At 46.1% G+C, this 18,580-nt stretch overlaps 1 protein-coding gene across 4 annotated transcripts in view; it reads right to left on the bottom strand.

Annotated features, from left to right (window-relative positions):
• The window catches only part of EXOC4 (exocyst complex component 4), a 365,076-nt gene that overhangs the window by 62,731 nt on the left and 283,765 nt on the right, over positions 1 to 18,580 (bottom strand). For all 4 annotated transcript variants that reach the window (XM_068670114.1, XM_068670116.1, XM_068670115.1 and 1 more), the window contains one exon: positions 2,333 to 2,469. In XM_068670114.1, the coding sequence (XP_068526215.1) occupies positions 2,333 to 2,469 (137 nt within the window). The remainder of the gene's footprint in view (positions 1 to 2,332; positions 2,470 to 18,580) is intronic.

Genomic DNA, 18,580 nt, shown 5'->3' with positions numbered 1-18,580 from the left:
CATCCCTACAGTTCCTTGTGTGGCCTTTCAGTACCTCCCAAAGCCCAGTAAAAACAGTTTAACTACTCATTTAACTCCTGAGTAGAACTGTTCTCAAAGAAATCTGTTGAAGAAGCGGCTAGATGTGGGATGGACAGACTTGGATGATGCTGCTAACACCGCAGGAGGTTTTGTGGCTCTATCTCCCTTTTTTGCTTTCATTTTTATCCCTGATTTCCCACTCCCCACCATAAAGTCGTCAGAAAGCATAGCTCACATTTGTAAACAGTTTGTGTTGAACTTCTTACACACACGTGATTTGCTGAAGACATCTCACCTAGCTCAGACAGAACACACTTCCGAAATTTGTCATCGATGTAAGCACAAGAAAACCTACAGTTGCTACTTATATAAATGCCCAATCCATTCGCATCCAGCCCCGCTAGTTTTTGTGTTTGCTAGAAAACCAGAGCCAAGTGGAAATCAAACAAGAAAAATCTCAGCTCTGCACGCCTTAGCGCTGACGTCCTGACGGAGCTATCTGTGCTGTGAAGGACTCCAAGTGCAGCCGCCCTGCTTTGAGGAGCCTGTATCTGAATATATTTAATCCACGCTTGTTCCTATTCCCCTTCAGGCAGCATGCACATGGAGAAGGAACGAATGCCACGTGCAAATCTTGCATAAACCATCTCCCTGGCTCCCCAAATTCGAGACATCTCAAGAGCAGACACACACTCCTTGCTCCAACAGCTTCTCCTGATCGTATCAGCTTTCAGCTCTAAGGAGCGAGTCCTGATTTTAGGTGGCTGTAAACGGCCATTCCTCCACTAACTTTATTTATCAGCGTGAGGACACTCGAGATTTATCCATCTGAAGGGTCTGTGCCGAGCCGTACCGACGCGAGGTCCCTGCAGAGGGCATGCTGACCCCGCGCATCGAACCACTCGCCCAGGAGAGCGGGGTGGCTGCTGTACTCCTCCGAAATCATTTGAAATGTATATGGATTTCTATTTCAGTCAGTCATTTGCTAGCAGCAAAACTAGAACATTTCCTGTTTTTCCTCCTGCTGTAATCAGGATATTGCCAAATTAGGGCTGTCCTAATTACGCCTCAGCAGGTGCCAAAGCCAGGAATGGTATCAGGAAAGGAAGGAAGGAAGGACCTGTAAATTCAAGCCAGAGAAATTATATCCATTGTCTGGCTGCAGTCAGTGAAGTTTCACATAAAACACGAGCCTTTTGGACAATGGCACACACACAGCTACCGATTTCCACGAGCGCCCGGACGCCGTTTAGCCCACATATGTGCTCACTGCTATTGTTGCTGTTATTAATAATAATAATGAGCCCGTACGCAGCCGCTCGCCAGATGAAGCTCCTTCTGAATGAAATCAGGCAATAGGAAATAATTTCTTAATGCTTTTGGTCAGAAAACACAAGGGGCTTTTTCAGCTTCCCCTGCTATCGCCAGCCTCAATTAGCTATTAAAGGAGATTATGTATAGCGGCTATTATAGCCCGCATTGCCACGGCATCTTTAGTGTCTTTCAATGCAAGTATTTATCCCCGCGGTGCGGGGCACGTCGCTGGCCCCCCTCTCCAGGGAGGGCCATTTTACAGATGGGCAGCTGAGATGTACAGAGAATAAGTTATTTAGCACTGGTTACCAAGGCAATCTGCGATAAAGTGCCCAAAGGACTCAAAGCCCGTGTCCAGAGGCTGAGTTTAGCTTCCACACCATGGTTTGGGTGAGAGCTATGCCCCCAAAATGTTGATGAACAGCCCAGGACAGAGCATTTGATGGCCCCTTGAAAGAGTAAGTTTACAGGAAGGTTTGGGGAAAGTGCCACAAAATCCAGTGTGTGTGTATTTAAATGGTGTGCTGGGGTTATGAATTCCAACACTGTCATGAGATTTGAATACCACAATCTTGATATAATTAATTAAAATATAACTGCTCCTAGGAACAAAGAATGGAATGGATGAAATGGAAGGACCTGACTTGCTTTACAAGCAAGCAGTAGATATATACAAGTGGTTATGTTAAATATGATGCCTTATACTCCATCTCCAACCTGAGGCCACCTTTTGCCCGATGAAGAGAAAAGCCGTGTGGTTTCTAAGCACTCTTCCACTCTCATCCACCTTTAAAAAGCCTAAACCACAGCGTGGTGTGCCAAAAGTCCCTGGGAAACCAAGACTCTTCCTACGGCAACGATCACGATTTCAGATTTTCCCCCCACCTATAAAAACCTATTCCTGAGTGTCCCAGCAGAGATATTTCCAGAAGTAGATCCTTTGTACTCATGTCAAGCAACAAAACCACGAGGGCAGTACCTCCAATCCTGCCCATACCTGTAGGCGAGGGTGCAGGTGTCCTTGTACTCCTGGAGCTTTACGCACACCATGTTGAGGAACTGATCCGAATAGGCGCTCAGGTCATGCATCAGGTTCATCAGGTCTTGGACAGTCTTCTCCACGATCACTGTGCTCTGGAAGAGAAAGGCAAGTACAAGCGTGAATAGAGGTTAAATGGATATCTTAATTTCAGCTGCCTCGTGTTGTGTTAATTAGTGTCACAGATGCAACCGTACAGCTGATTCTCCCTGACGCCGAGCAGATGCTGGAACAGCCCGTGTCACCAAGTGATGGAAAGCAGAACGGAAGAGGAAAAAGCAGAAACCAAGGGAGAGGGATGGCTTAGGGCTTTGAATATCGGGTCTGGGAGAGATTGGCTTTTTGAGCCAGTGGCTCAGGACGGTTGCAGTTCTCTGGGTCTTTTATTCACCAGGTGAAACCTCAAAATTCAGACGTGTGATTTTTAGAGGAACCAGGTACCTGCAGCTTCGCTGGGGCTCTGCTTGGGCTTTCCAACACGGAGCCTTTCAGCCTGACCAGTAATTCTGGACTCACAGACCATCCTAACAACTAGGGGCTTACACCCACGGCTCACATTTGTATGAACTGTACGTGCTGGGGACAAGCTTGCTGCTGAGGCCGAGGGTTAAGTAGCACCTTGCAATCCTTTTGTTATGACAAGCGGTGTTATTATGATCACGGGAACAACAGGGCAAAGCTGCAAACCGAAAATGCTCCTCCCCAGCCTATGGATGAGGCACTTTTGACAGCCTGCAGAAGAAGGAGGTACTGTGCATCTGATAGCATCCCGGATTTACAGCACCCTGTATGAATTTGGGGATTTCTGAGGCACCCCGAGGTGACCTGCCTGCTGTATTTGATTTTGTTTCTCTAAACAATCACGAAGGGAGGTTATCAAAGTCCCAGAATGACACCTATTGTATTAATATCAGGCTCAGCAGAACGGAGGGCTGCTCCTGAGCTATGCACGAAGGCAAAGAAGGAGACTGAAGCATCTGGGAGCTGTGCTTCATTTGAGAAACTCTGGACTCCAGCAATACCGGGAGTACTCCAGGGACTTCCAGAGAGCTGCATCAAGGTTGATTTTAGCTTTTTCTCTGTATTAATCAGGCTGTGAAGAGGAGTTAGTGACTCAGTTGTTTGCAGAGCAAAATCTCATCAAAACCGAAATCACAGTCACTGCAATATCCCCACAAGCCCAACTTCCTTCTCTGTATTGATTTCCAGATTAAAGCGCGGCAGCATCGCCCTGCTCCATAATCCTGCTCCTCCAGAGTTCCCCGTGAGTGACAGGAATTGATTTTGCTCCGCTACCTGGCCCTGATTTGGTAAAAAAAAAAGAACACATCTGCAGACCTCGTCCTCAGTCAGAGCTCGGATTATTCCTTAGCATGAGGGCAGCAGGGGGGGTTAAATGAAGGCTCAGTCACCAACCATGCTGTGCCTGAGGCATCCTTGGCTCTCCACTGCACTTGGAGGAGGGAACTCCTCTTTGGTCACCCTCATATCGCATTAACTTGCTCCTAAGCAAACCATTGACCTTTCGTATCACAACTAGCAACACTTCAGGATTGTTTTGTCCAAGCAAAAATGTATTTTGGCACAGCCACCTCTCAGATGTTTGTGTCTATGCTGCTTCTCCTGTTACTACCATTAGCTGTGCTTTAATACAAATTCAATCCCACCCTGGACATGATGCCCATGGGTCAGGCCAACCAACCCTAAACGATTTGCAACCTGGGGTCATCATGAGCAAATGAACTGGACAAGAACCCAGTCCAAGAGTCCACCAAGATGCTGAAGGGCCTGGAGCACCTCTGCCACGAGGAAGGGCTGAGAGAGCTGGAGCTGGAGAAGAGGAGGCTCTGGGAGGTCTTATCCATGTCCGTAAATAATTGAAGGGAGGTCCACAGGGCAGATGGACCCAGAGGTGCCTCCGTCCCCACTGGTTGGCCACCAGCGTGCCAGGACACTGAGCTGACCCCAGCGAGTCTAAGAGAAGCCTTTTAAGAATTCACCCAAATTTCACTAAAATGAGACATTGATCTGGCTCCTTTCACTTGAGAGGAAACCCTAAACCATGTAGGTTGGGTTGGGAAGTGAGGTGTGAAATTTACGTGTTAATTTGGGGAAATGAGATCAATCGGATCCACTAAGGCATAATTACACCTTCAGTGCAAGGGGATTCTGTAAAAGGAACTCACTTTGCACCAAAATGGGTTTAAATGTGCTCCCACGGCCACGTTTGTCTCTTGGCAGAGGACAAGGTGGCTCTCCAACCCGCTTACAAAAGTCACAAGAAATCTCTGACTGCACACGTGGGAAATAAAGAATTTGCCTTGTCGGTCCAAATCCAACCGTCTCCTTCTGGGGCTGATCGTGACCCTTTTCTGTGGGGCAGTTACATAGGGAAATTGCACAGGGAAGAAGAAAACCCCAAAGTTCCTAACTTGTGTAGCAACCTGGAAACCAAAAGCAACGATTTGCCTCTTTGTGTGGATAATCATTTTGTTTTCCACTGGTATTTTACTGGTGAGAGATGGGTGGGCTTTTCGGAGACCCGTGCCATTACCTGCTCTCTATTAGGGGAAGGATCCATCCTTCCTTGTGTCCTCCCATTGCAGTGAACTTTATGCCTGGGACACGCAACCACATGAAGAGGAATCAAAGCTGCTCTCAACCTGCCCCATTTCTATTTCATTTCATAACTCAATATCCGAGAAAACAACAACTTAAAAACCCAAAGACCATACGTTAAAAGGGAGGCTACTGCTGGTTTCCACAGAGCTTCTCCCACTTACTTTCTCCTCTCTACAACAACATTAAAATCAGAGCTAAGCTCCTGTCAATATCTTGATTTCAGAAGAAGGTCTTTTGATTTAATGAGAAGACTAAGCTACTTGCATGACTTAAAAAAAAAAAAAAGGACAATTACCATATGAAAGAAGGCTGTACTAGATACATATAGGCTGTTTTTTCTCTAACATTTTAACCTTTTCCAAAGCAATCCTGACACATCTGCATGTGTCCCTGGGGATGCTGTGTATTAGGATGCATTAGGCCATGTTAATACAGCTGGACTCGTTAGCTGGGCCGGCGCAGGATCTTCTAAAACTCGGCGCGAGGAAATGAAAGGCAGCGCGTGTATTATCAGAGAGTTACAATCCAGTTGCCGCTAACCCATCTGGATTCATTAACGGCAAATGGATCTGATCAAAGCATAATTTTATGGCAAGACACTTCAATGAACCCTTTCAAAAAAACCCACACTAACAAGGCAACGCGTCCGCCGAACAATATTCATCGCCTCGCACCTGAAAACACGGCGTGGTGCTGAATCCTAACATCACGCCGAGGCTGTGATTCATTACTCCTCCAGCACATCGGGGTGAAGGTTTCAAAGGGGTCTTCTCACAGCTACTAAAAATAAAAAAGAAATTCCTTCCGACGACCTCCTGTCCATTAGCTGCTGTCAATGTAATATGATAAAACAGCATAGCACCGGTCGTTATTAACACCGTGGGTTTTATCTTTAATGTATTTTGCAAACATTTATCACTGCTCCTTGATACAGCCCTTACTCTCAGTTGTGCCGAAACTTCAGATAACGCAAAGGAGCTCCAGGGCACGTATAATTTACGCTCTGACCGTACTGCTTTCCCCAGCCTCAAATGATGGAGAAGAATAAGCAGCCCCAGAGGTATTATCCCTGCGTTTGACAGATGGGGCAGAAAAAAATACAAAAAAAAAACAAACAACAGGTCGTGGGATTTCCTTTTCTGTTCCCACAGCCCCCTTCTCTTGAAAATCAAATTTGCTTCATTCCCCAAGCCCTGGTTCCTCACTGCTGAAACTCTCCCTCACCTTTATAACTTGTGCAACCCCACCTATGTTTTAAAAATGACCAAATTCCTCTACAGAAAGAGGGTACCCGATGGCATGACACGGCTGGGGTCTCCAAGGGTCCCTGTGGCGGCTGCAGAGGCGCATGGCACAACAGAACAGGGATTAGCGAGTCCCCAACACACAGAAAAAGTTCAAGCAACAGGCCAAGCCTACACAAAAAATAAATTTTCAACCTATCATTTTGTTTTCTCTGACTTTTTGGCAATGAAAGGATTAGAGGAACAATCTCCATCCCAAGTATTTTTTTTTCTGCATAAACTGCAGCTTCTCGCTTGCACATTCACTTGCAAACTCTTCAACTTCTTGGGGGATGAAAGGTGAAGATGGGAATCTCCCCGGGCAGGGACGTCTTCAGCATATGATGGGCTCTTGAAAACGCAGCAGATGGAGGAAGAGACCTTGGCACTGTAAAGGTTGTTGGTGATGAGTGTATTATTGCCCATCACTTAAATCTCCTTGAGATGTCTTGGCAGAGGAAGGCACCAGATGAGTGCAGGATGTGGCTGCCTGAAAGGAAAAAATAAATAGAGCCTCATCTAATTTTTAGGCTGGAATATAGCTGACACCCCACAATTTAAGAAGTGCTATACGGAGCACAGCTGTAATTAAAGGCAGAACAGGAGAGACAAAAGCTTTGCAAACCTCTTCAACCTCAGCGCTGACCCCAGCTCTGGGTTTCGGACCGCTTCCAAAACATACTGGTGGCTAAATCTCACACTGCTGCCTTGACACGTGACGTTTATTTGTATATTTTCTTGCCTTTTTTAAAATCACAGCTTCTCAGCTGCCCCCAAAATCATTCAGTTCGTTTTTCCAAAACATTATTCATCCTTTGCTGGTACTGAGATGTGCTCAGCAGGGGGCTCCAATGACCCACGCTGGGGGCACTATTCCTCGGGGAAAAGCTGAAAATATAAAAATCTACACGTCGGGGGGAGGAAGCCTATGCTTGTCCCAGCAGGAAAACATCCTCCGTACGGATCTGTTCTTCTCGAAGCAACCTCACCTGTCTTGGGCGCTGGATGCTGTGCCATCAGCCAGGAGGGTCACGGAGGCTCCGGTTCTTCATATGGCCCCAGGAGGTGGGGGCTGCACTCCGAAGTGGGGTGCTTGGGATTGAGGTCTCCTTGGGGTGAGAAGGAGACACCCTGGGGTGTTTCTTTTCCTGCCTGGATGGCTGGTGTTGCTTTTTTGTTGGACCCGTGGGCGTTTGGCTGCTTGTTTGCCCCAGCTCAGGAGCCTCGGTGCCATCACCACTGCGTGGTGTGTGTCAGAGGACGCCACACGTAGGGAAATTCCCCCTCTTTAACCGAGCCCATGAAGAAACAGCATCCAGCAAGGGCGTATTTCAGCTTCTTTTCTCATAACTTCGCTCTTCCTCGTTTCCCAAGGCAAGCACTGGCAGCAGGGCAGGCTCAGGTGAAGAGTTCCCACCAGTCCCACCTGGGATTTCTTGATTTCTTCCATTGACTTTCTGCTCAGCAGCTGCATCTGATCTGCTGCCAGGCCGGAATGGGGCTCCTTCCAGTACATCCCTGTCTCTTTTATACTGGGAGGCCCAGTATCACACCAGCATAATGCCATCAGGTGCAATAAAGTGTCTCCAGCACATAACAGGGGTTGTGGAGAGAGAGCTAAGCTTGATGGGCTCTTACATTTTGGCTTGGTATGCAGGATTCTGCATCAAGATGCACAGTTCTCCAAATATCTGAAATCCAGGGTCTAGGATCTAGGCTTAATTTTATGACACCTATTAGCATCATTATTTTATTTTATTTTATTTTATTTTATTTTATTTTATTTTATTTTATTTTATTTTATTTTATTTTATTTTATTATTTTATTTTAAAGTTCATTTTATTATTTTATTTTATTTCATATTATTTTATTTCGTATTATTTTATTTCGTATTATTTATTTTGATCTTATTGTGCTGTGCCCCCCACCTGCGGGGCCGCCTCCCGCGGGCTGTGACCCGTGATGCTCGGCAGCGTCAGGCTGCCAGATGCAATTTGGTTCCTCTGTTGTCAATTAATAACGCTTTGTCACCCTGCGGGCGGGTGAAAGGGAGCTCTGTGGTGACCCCTCCCAGCAGGGGCTTCGCTGTACTGGTGTGGACTGGGAAGGGGGAGAGCCCCAGGAACTGGGTGAGATGCAGAAACACCTGGAGGGGCTCTTGGGAGCTGGGAAATATCAACTGCTGCCAGCACACTGAACGGCGATGGGAGATGGAGATAAAACCACAAATGGCTTCATTCCCTTTGCCCAAATTCTGCCAGTTTAACAGATATCCCAAAAGGCCAACGACCACGACTGGGGATGCTACGTGTCGGTGGGGCAGACCTGGAGATGGAAATCATTGTAAAATGAAACGCAGGAGCTGGGGACCCAGTTTCCCCTGAGTACTGCTGTAAGATGCCTGCTTAAACCTACCTGATGTCTGAAAAATACCCGAGAGAACCTGGAAATTGTCTTGGTTATTTGGAAATCTGGGACAATCTGGCCAAGGAAACTGCCCCAGCTCTGCCCCCGCTTCGTGGCACCAAACCGCACCCCTACATCCATGGAGCTACCCTCAGTACAACAGGAAAAAAAAAGCAACACCAAACCCTGAACCAACCTTTTTTTTTTTTTTTTAGCTAAAAGAGGGAAGATGATAGTCTAAATTGCCCGTTTTACTGATTAGTGGTTATTTCACACTGAGTGATAAGGGGGCTTTGCAATTTGTTTGCTGCTGCGGTACACGCCGGGTTTACAAAGGGCTGGGGTTTTTAGTATGTATCAATTCAAATACATGTTGAAATGCAAAACTCTTTTTATGGTCTCCAAATCTGATAGCCTGCTTTTCTCATCCAGCATTTTTATTTTATTTTTTTTTCAGCAAAATTCATTATTCCAGTATCAGTTCTGTAGAATCCTGCCCGTTACTATGGTTATACCACATCCTTCTGCAACTTTGCTTCCCAAATGCTCCTAACTCGGAGGGATTTTTTATTTTTTTTTTACGCTACATCTCTGCCTGTTTCTCTGCAGGTGATATTTTTCATTTTACGGGCTTTATTCGGAGAAGTCCTGAGTGCCTCCACAGCACAGATGCTAACAGGAGCCCATCATACTCCGTGTTTCCCTCTTAACATTAAAAGTGGTGCAGCAGCAGCCACGTGAGTGCACCAACAAGGTCTTGGGTATCTCTTATTTACCTGGAACTGTGTGATGCAGAAAACATTTGCTCCAGTGAACTAGAATATTGATGAAGAGCAAAACATACATATTTTTTTTAAAAAAAAACAGAAAACACGTACCGTAAAATCTGCTTATTACTGTGCTACCTTTGCCCATGCAGAAGAATTGTTTTCTTCCTCTAACCGCTATATTCATTATTTAGGATTTCACAGAGCACGGGATTTAAACACACGAGTCCCTATTCTACACCACGTTAACACGAGCTGCAGCCAGCCCTGCTGAAGCCCGGTAAATACCCAATGAATCACAGCTATTTAAAGCACCAGAAGAGGAGTTTGCCAGGAGTATTTTCAAACTATGGTCTGCAACAATTTAAAAAAAAAAGGGTACGTGATAATCATAGATCCTGTAACTTGAACAAAAGCCCCCAGTCTTTTCTTTTTCGCGTGTCATTTCTGTAGTACGTGAGGCCAAAGCTGGAGAAAGCTGAGGAGGAGCCACTGGGACTGTAGGAATTTCTGGATGAGAGTTTTTCTACTGCTCTTTATCCAAATTTGAGAGAGATTTCTGCTCCAGGTCGCACTTCAGAGCAAGGAGAAGCTGTGTTCGTAAGATTTCCCTGATTCTGGATTAAACCAAGTCCCTTAAACCAAGTCTTACAGCAACTCAGCTCAGGATCAGCCACCATCTGCTTTTTCACATCCTGTAGGACGAAGACTTCCCATCTGGGCTGCAGTTCAGCTCTTCTCAATCCTTAGTGACCGCTGCATGCTGACCTTCACACAGGAGACAACAGCTCATTTTCCTCCCCAGAAAACAATTTTTCTGCCACCCAGACAGAAAGATGTGAGCAGGTAACTCCCTAGGAAAAGCTTTTTATCACTTCTGTTGAGACCTGTGCACAAAAAGAGGAGAAAACCCCTTTTTTCACCTCCCAAATGCCTACGACATTAGGAGATTTTTTTCAAGCTCCTTATTTATTTTATTTAAGTCTTTTAGACCAGCACAAAAAGCCGTAACAAGATCCAGCAGATAGCAGCTGAAGTGCGCTCCGTGTTTTTTACCAGCGCAGGTAATTAAGCACTCGAACAGCTTGCGATTGCCTCTGCTGGATTCTCCACCTCTGCGAGGCTCTAAATCAAGCACAGGTACTTTTCTACAAGGTAAGCTACTTGCAAAGAGGAGTTATGGACTCTATGCAGAAATTACGGGGCGAGCTTCTAGGGCTGATTATGCTGGAAATCAGACGCATTTATTCCGATTCGGAGCTCAAATAAATCCCATAGGAAAAGATGCCCAAAGGTACGCTTGCGAATAAATAACCCCCCCTATTAAAAATCTCCAAAATTCCCCATGAAACAGAAAGTTTTGGCACGTCAGCTCTTAGCCAATGCCCAGGAGGTGGGCGGCATGGCACTGAGGATGGAGCAGCTCCATCAGAAGCCACCGAGCTCCCCCCGCTGGGGTGGCTGTCACCTCTGTGACAAATCTGAGTGATCTGAGCATCCCTTGAGGAGACGTCTTGCAATAGTCCTCAGACACACGGGCATCCCCAGCAGCGAGCATCCTGCTGGCTCAGCACCGTCACGGGCAGGAAAGACAGAAGTTAAATCTCCAAAATGGATTTTCTTCCATTTAGTCCCATTGCGCACCTGTGCGTGGCACGGGAGACGAGCAGAGAAGGAAAAACGAGGCTGCACACGGGAGTTTTGTGACAGTCTGATCTTCCAGCCTCTAGATTACCCTCCCATCAGAGCCCCCGGCACTTGAGACGTTGAAATCTGCACCGAATGATGCAGCAGTGACTGCATAATAAGGAATAGTGCTGCCTTGGCAGGGAGATGGACTGGATAACTTAATAGGTCTTTTGTATCTCTCACTTCTCTGGTCCTGCTGAGTTCTGTCGCTATTATTAAAGACATTTTTTAAGGTATTTTAATTTACTTCTCTAAATGGATTTCCATTCATTCACTCCCACCAAGTGAATGTTGTCAGGGACATTAGCGGCTTGATAAAATAGCTGGAGCTTCACGCTGGTTTTAATGTGTTACACACACAAGAAAAGTCATTAGCTCTTACCCTTTAATATACCCTCTTTACTGCTGCATAACTGTTTATCACTCAAAAGTGCCAGGCACAGACCACGCTCTTCCTTTATTAATCAACAGACATTTGTGCAAGGCTGCAACGGGAAGGAATAACATTCAGCTATTTCGAGCTGAGATTGTACGGCAGGAGCTCAAAAGCCGGTCCCTGACATTTTCAGCCCCCCCCCCCGAATATTCCCAGAAGTGGCTCTTAGGATTTCACACGACTCTCCCAATTACAGGTAATCTCGTGGCAAGGTGGCGATTTATTTCCCATGCACTGAGTGGCAGGTTTCCTTCTCCTTTGTGATAGCCGCTCTAGAACATCATTAGCGGCCTGCAGCACGACACAAATTGAACACGGACCGGGAAATTAATGATGCTCAGAAGCAGGGCATCAATTCTGGAAGCAGAGCGAACCTCGTTTTTAAATAAATGTTTTCACACGGTTAGTCCAGTTTGGAGAAAAAGAGCCATCCGTATTATTTTTATGAATACTCTGTGTGCTCTGAGGTCTCTTTCTTTCAATCTTGGAGCCCGAAGATTAAAAGTGCTCTTATCTGTGAAAACTTTCTGGCTGGAGAGGAGGGGTGTGTGCATGCCCCACGTGAAGATGTCCCTGCACAGTGACCGCAGAAGGGCAGCTGGCCCGATGCAGAAACAGAAATTAGGAAAAAGGGGAATGGTGAAGCAGGACTGAGCCCCAAAAAGATGCTGTGGCCCTGGATTTATGCTGTGCACATGGACATCAATACGAAAACCTACCTATACAGAGCACAGCTGTAATTTAAATTCAATGAGAGCTGATGAAAATGCAAAGTGTGGGGGATGGCTAGAAAGAAAATGGCCAAAACTAATCCACGTAGCAGCTTTATGAGATGAGCTCTAACTGCTAGGGGAGCTTCTGGGACCAGACTGAGGCCATCTCACTGACCTTACAAGACCATCTGTCAGATTTCAGAGCAAGTGTCAAAAAGCCTCGTTTGTAGGGCTAAGTGACATCACAGGGTGACAAGACCGATGTCACCAGCGGGTTTCTAGAAGGCAACACCCAGTATAGGGTGGGTCCCAAAAGACACAGGTGAGTCAAACCTCAACCCTGGAGCACTTCATTTCATGTTCCTATCTACAGTCTCTTCCTCTTCATTATCCAGCTACAATTAATTAGATTAGGAACACTGTATTTCTGAACATGTTCCCACTTTTTTTCTGATATATTCCTCTGGGGGACTCGGGAGAAGGCAGAAGTCCTACAGGAGGGTGCAGCTAGCTCCATACAACAGATTAAATTCCTAGCGAGACATCCAGAAGTATATTAAAATTGACAGTTAAAATTATTGCATTGTTTTCTGCGGTTTGACTTTGTAAGGCAGCAGAGATGAAAAATAAAAGCAGCTAAACCACAGGGATTGTACGCGCTTCCTTTTTTGCAGAGCTGTTATAAAAAGCAGGAGACCAACTCAGCTTGTCTAAGCATGCTCAACTTGTAAGAAAAAACTCCCTTTTTTCCCCTAAACAATGGTTTGGCTTTAATCTGTAGATGACTGTTTTGTAAATGGTGGAATTAGAGATTAAAGAAGAGAAATCTCAAATATTCCAAAACGCTCCCAACGTTCGGATGTTTCTAATTTCGGTTCCCCCCATAGTATGGGTGAAATCGTGATCTTTTTCACTTTTCCTCTAAAACTGAGCAGTGCTGAAACATTTATAGCCAAAACTGGCCTCTGCTTTTCTCAGTGGTTAGGAAACCAACAGGATGGAGTAAAATTTTTCTCCTATGCCATTTGGTCAGCAGAAGGACTCAAACTTCAATGTCTTAGTGTCCAAGGCTCTAATCACCAGGCTCTCTAGGACAAGAAAGATGAAAAAAAGAATCAAAATGTCCTCAGTTTTGTGAAACCTTAGTTTTATAAAACCTCAGCTTTCTTGCACAGCTTCCCAAGATGGAAACTACAAAAGGATCAGTTGTCTCCTCTCCTGCAAAAGGAAGCAGGAGCATTAATAGCTCTAAATGTTCATTTATTCCCTTTGTTAAGTTGCTGCATTTAGTCCTGGGGTTTGATTTGACCATTTCAGGGTGGCACAGGCTGCCCTGGCACAGCACCTCAATCCAAGGGAAGCTGCAGCTTTAAGCCCTCTGCCCAAAAAGCCTGGAAAGGAGAAAACCCGTGCGCTGCACTTGACGGCATCACTTGTGATTCATTCAATAAATTAAGCCCCGTGTTCTACACATCAAAGACTAAGGAGATCACAGAGCTGGCCCTGGACGTCTCCAAAGGATTATTTCAAAATTTCTCATGCATGGAGACTGTGAGCAGCTCCAAGTAGCCAACAGTTTGCATTAATGCTGCCTTCATCACAAGTGAGCGACCACTTCAAAACCCTGGAGAATCCACTCGGACAAACTCTTCTGCTCAGGAGATGGTAGAAGAGACACCACCAGCCCTCGAATCGTGCACAGAGAGGCAGCAATTGCAATGAGACTTGGGTGAAGGATTAAACCACTACTGGAACAGTTTTCTCCTGCACGAACGCAGCTACTTGCCTTTTCTCAGACACCACATGGTGATGGATCTGTGCATGGGCGCATTTCTCAAGCTGGATGCTTCCAAGCATTGGTGTAAGGATGGAAACTCAGATTACCATTTTTTTCCGGAAAACTGCGAGCAATTTGGGAAATGCCATCATTTTGCCAAGCACTTCCCTTTTCTGATTGACCACCTTCAGTGGGAATGGTTGGCTGCACTGGGTTAAGACAGCACAAAGAAATGGGAGTGCTTGGATGTTTGCAGGGAATCTCGCAAGGACAGGGCAGAGCTACCACCACGGCAGCAAATTTCACCGTCCTGTTCACATGGTAGAGCAAATGAAAAGGAAAACCTTTGGTAGAGCTCGTCTCAACACCTTCCAAGAGAAAACAAGGTCTGGCTGGGGGCCAGGCTCTGCAGCAAGTATTGGTGTTAGGTATAAGTTGTTTGCCAGGCGTCACAAAGTCAAATGTGATGGGGTGAGAAACGCTCCCGTAGATAAACCCTGAATTACACATGTCTGGGGAACTCTTATTTCATCCACCTTCACCCTTCCACAGCCACAAAACCCAGGGTGACAAGCTATACTCTTAGGGTATTTTATCACGCTCTGCCCAGAGACTGGTAATAAATCCCAAACCCAAACTCAACTCAAAGAAACAGAAGTGTTCAGTTGTGGTTCACGGTTTTCCACGCTATGTGATGAATATTTGTACTCCCTGCAAGGAACAAAATGAGTTAAATGAACTACCCAGCAGTTTGGTAGCTCTCTGCTCATAACTCAGGATTTCCATCATGGCAAAGAAACCGTGAGCGCGGCGCAACCGCAACACCCTGCTTCCAAAATGCAGCATGAGGGCACTGAAAAAGTCATCGCCTTTTCCCCAAAATCCCATTCTCAAAGGAAATAATAAAAAAAAAAAGATCCAATTGGGAAAGGAAAGACCCAGTGGGTCAGCTCATTATGAGAGATGTCTAATAACAGCCGAGATGCCATTGTTCAATTCCCAGCCGGCGCGGGCAGAGCAGTAATGAGCAGTCCTGCTCAGCAAATGGTCTGGATGATACTATAGATCTTCCCTTCCCATCTCCAACTTGTGCATCATTTCCTGACAGCCCCATCTCCCCTCCGAGCAGATGGCTCCCTACAGTACGTCTTTAAGAGACCTCCCAGGCAGTTATGGATGGCAGAGAATGAGCATTTTGTTTCATCGCTTGCTCATACGTTATTTTCCCCGCGCTAATGACAGTCAAGTTATTGTCCTGTGAATAAATCCATTTAGGCCTCGCGATGTTGGCTGCGAGTGAGAAGGCAAGGGAGCAGAGGAAACCAAACTTGGCACCAGCAGAGCACAGATACAGTCATCCACAAAACATTCATCTATTAACCAAACAGCGGCATTTCCAAGCCCAGCGGGGTCACGGCGGAGCCCTGCTGGGAAACAGAAATTAGCTCCGAACGGAGATAATTTGTCTCTCCAGTGTTGTCATATTTGCAAAGATCTCCCTGGCAGTGCCGTGCTGCTGCGAGGAGCCAGATCCCCGACGAGTGAAGCGGAGGAGATGCGAGCTTTATTGGGAAGCCAGGTGGCACTCGAGATCGCTCGTGCCGTCCTTCTGCCTCTGGGGGAGGCGTTTGGATCGCAGGGATTGCGGAGGGGAAATTTGTCTGCGGCATCAAGACCTTGCTGCAATTCGTGGCAGAATATCTGCCTCGCTTCCACCTCGAAGGAGCGAATTGAAGCACCTCAGTTAATGCTCGTTTCTTTATTTTTGTTCCATTCCTACGTAAGAGGAATGTTTTTCTCATGAAAGCCACGGCCTGGCCTGATGGGGAACATGGCATCAAGGATGCTGGAGCACTGGGAGGGTTTTGGAATTGGGATGGGAGAGGAGGAGGCTGGTGGAAACCCACGGGAATCTGACATGTGGGAGTTTGTACGGGGCAAGAGGCACTCAGATACGTGGGGAGTGCCACCAGGCAAAAATAGGAGAATTTGTGGAGGGAGAAGAGTTTTTTTTTTTTTTTGTGTTAATGCTTAAAAGGGGAGATGCATTACTGCAACACGGAGGTGTTCTGCGTTTACACGTCCTCCATCCAAGAAGCATGAAGCAGGCTGATGAAAGTGGCTTGATAATGCCTCTGAATGGAATTCCCTTAATTCGATTTCATAGGTGAGAAAATAGAGGCCCAGAAATGTTAAATGGTCCTCAGACCCCCTTGGAGGCAGCGAGAAAGCAGTAATTAATCCAGGTAACACCGCTCATTCAGCTCAGGACCATATTCAGTAGCCTTTTGGGCTAGAAACCAGATGGCAAAGGACTAAAGCAACACTACGTTGAGGACAGACTCAGTACGTTTATGAGAAGTGTTTGCACGATGCTGTGCAGCCGATGGCAGGCACAGGACTTCCTGACCCACGAGGTCCCTCCCAGAGCTGTGCTTCTAAAATGCAGCCCTCAGACCTACTGCCCACCTTGCTGGACGTTAATTACCATCGATTCGAAACTGAAACAAGCAGATAGTTTTCATTTGATGTGTAATGAGAGCTTAGGATTCACTTCCACGAGAGCACACCATTAGATTTGGTGACAGGAGGTATCAGCGAGGCCCACGTGCCGGCAGCTTTCACTACGGGGCCGAACGTTTCCACATCTATCAAGGCAATCCAGAGCTGTCAGCCTTAATGTGATTTGGAAAGGATATTGCATGAAGTAGTTAGGGATCGAGCTGAACTATCACAGGCCGTGATGAAGCCTAATGAATAGGAGAGATTCTCAGATTCTCCCCAGTCTTTATTTTTTTTTTCCTGGTAGGATCAATAATATTTCTTGTTGACCATTCCAAGATGGCAAGGAAGATTTGGTAAATCTCCTTATCACTGCTCTTATGTTCCCCAAATTCCTACCTCTGGAAAAAAGTGAAAGCTCAGACAACATCAGGAGGGCTACCACGTCCCTGGATCTTTGTTTGCCATGCAGACCCACCTGCTGTCCAAGCAATTAGGACAGAAGCCAAAAATCACCTCTTAAAAGTTCAGAGGCTGAGGAAGAGTGAGCAGGACACTGATTTGACCACCCCTAGGATGGGATATACGGCAGCCCTGGTCTTCTGAGGAGCTGTGTTGTGCTCCCATCAATGCCACAGAGGAGCATGGACCTTCTCAAGATCTTGAGAAGCTCTAAGAGTGGAGGTTGTCAACTAAAATCAGATGGCTGAGCAATCTCCTCTGCTTCAGCAAGCAGCACCATCTAGGGGCACCTCACCTACCTGTGAATCTGCCACGAAACCTTCACTGGACGTGTAGGTTGGACGCGGTGCTTGGGGACATGGTTTAGTGGGTGACATTAGTGGCAGGGGCATGGTTGGACCAGATGATCTTGGAGGGCTCTTCCAACCCTAATGATTGTAGGATCCTATGACACTGCGTCCCCCTTGGAGCCCAGAGGTCGTCCTACCTCCAGCGAGACCCCGTGGCTGTTCCTCTGATGTGTTATTTGAACAGTGCAGCACAGGAACATTCTCTCTTGACAGATGCAAACAGAACCCACGGCTCTTTTTTTTTCAGGTTTGTTTCTAATAAAAATCAGAAGAACCGAAAACAAAACATTACCTCACTACCTCATCTCACACAAACCCCGGCGTTAACGGTTCCATAAAATGTTTTCCAACAGCTGCGCAGAAATTTCATCTCCATGTTAATAAATACATTAAATAATAATCACTCAGAATGACATGAGTCTGAAAGCCCCGCTCGGCAGTTGTGTGGTTACCCAAAATGTAGCCACATTAACTACAATGCATTCAATCTTCTTTTTCTGACATGTTTGACTTAAACGTGAAGGATGTATAGGAGACACAGAAATCTCATTATCCTTGCGTTAAATGAATATGGATGCAAGCTCTCACAAAAATAATACTTACAGGCATGTTTTGAGCAAACGTTTGCTTGGCATGTACAGATCTTCGATTATTTGAGTCTTAAGGTGTCCCAGCAGATATCAATTCAGTCTTGAAGCTCTGCATCTTCCCTGGCTTGCCCTTTCCAGGGTCCAGCATCAAGCCCCAGCCACCACCAGTACGTTCTGCTGATGGATCTTTGAATTTGTTATTTAATGACCCCCCAAAGTAGACATCTCTTACAGAATTAGGAAGTTTACTTTTACTTAAAATCTCTTTTTTTGGGGGAGGAAACTTTCAACATGCAAGTTTTCGAGCCATCCCTGGGATGTCCTTATCATAAGGAAGTCTCAGATGAACAACCATGACCTGGGCTGCAATCCACCCCTTGCACAAATACACAATCCCTTCCACTCTCTCCCCTAACCCAAAACCCCAATCTTTAAACCTGTTTATTGCCATTAAACAAAGCTGCCCACGAATGCTGGAAGCAGGACAAATCCTGATATTTGTCTTCGCAGACCTCCTTTGCTAAGGAAAATCCCAGAACAAACTCTGAATAAAGAAAGCAAGGGATTCGCTGTGTTGTGACCCCACCTATCTTGCACAGAACCAATTT

This window comes from Anas acuta, chromosome 1 (assembly GCF_963932015.1).
Source record: "Anas acuta chromosome 1, bAnaAcu1.1, whole genome shotgun sequence".
Taxonomy (NCBI): Eukaryota; Metazoa; Chordata; class Aves; order Anseriformes; family Anatidae; genus Anas; species Anas acuta.
The sequence above is the reverse complement of the archived record's forward strand: the minus strand, read 5'-3'. Positions and strand labels throughout refer to the sequence as shown.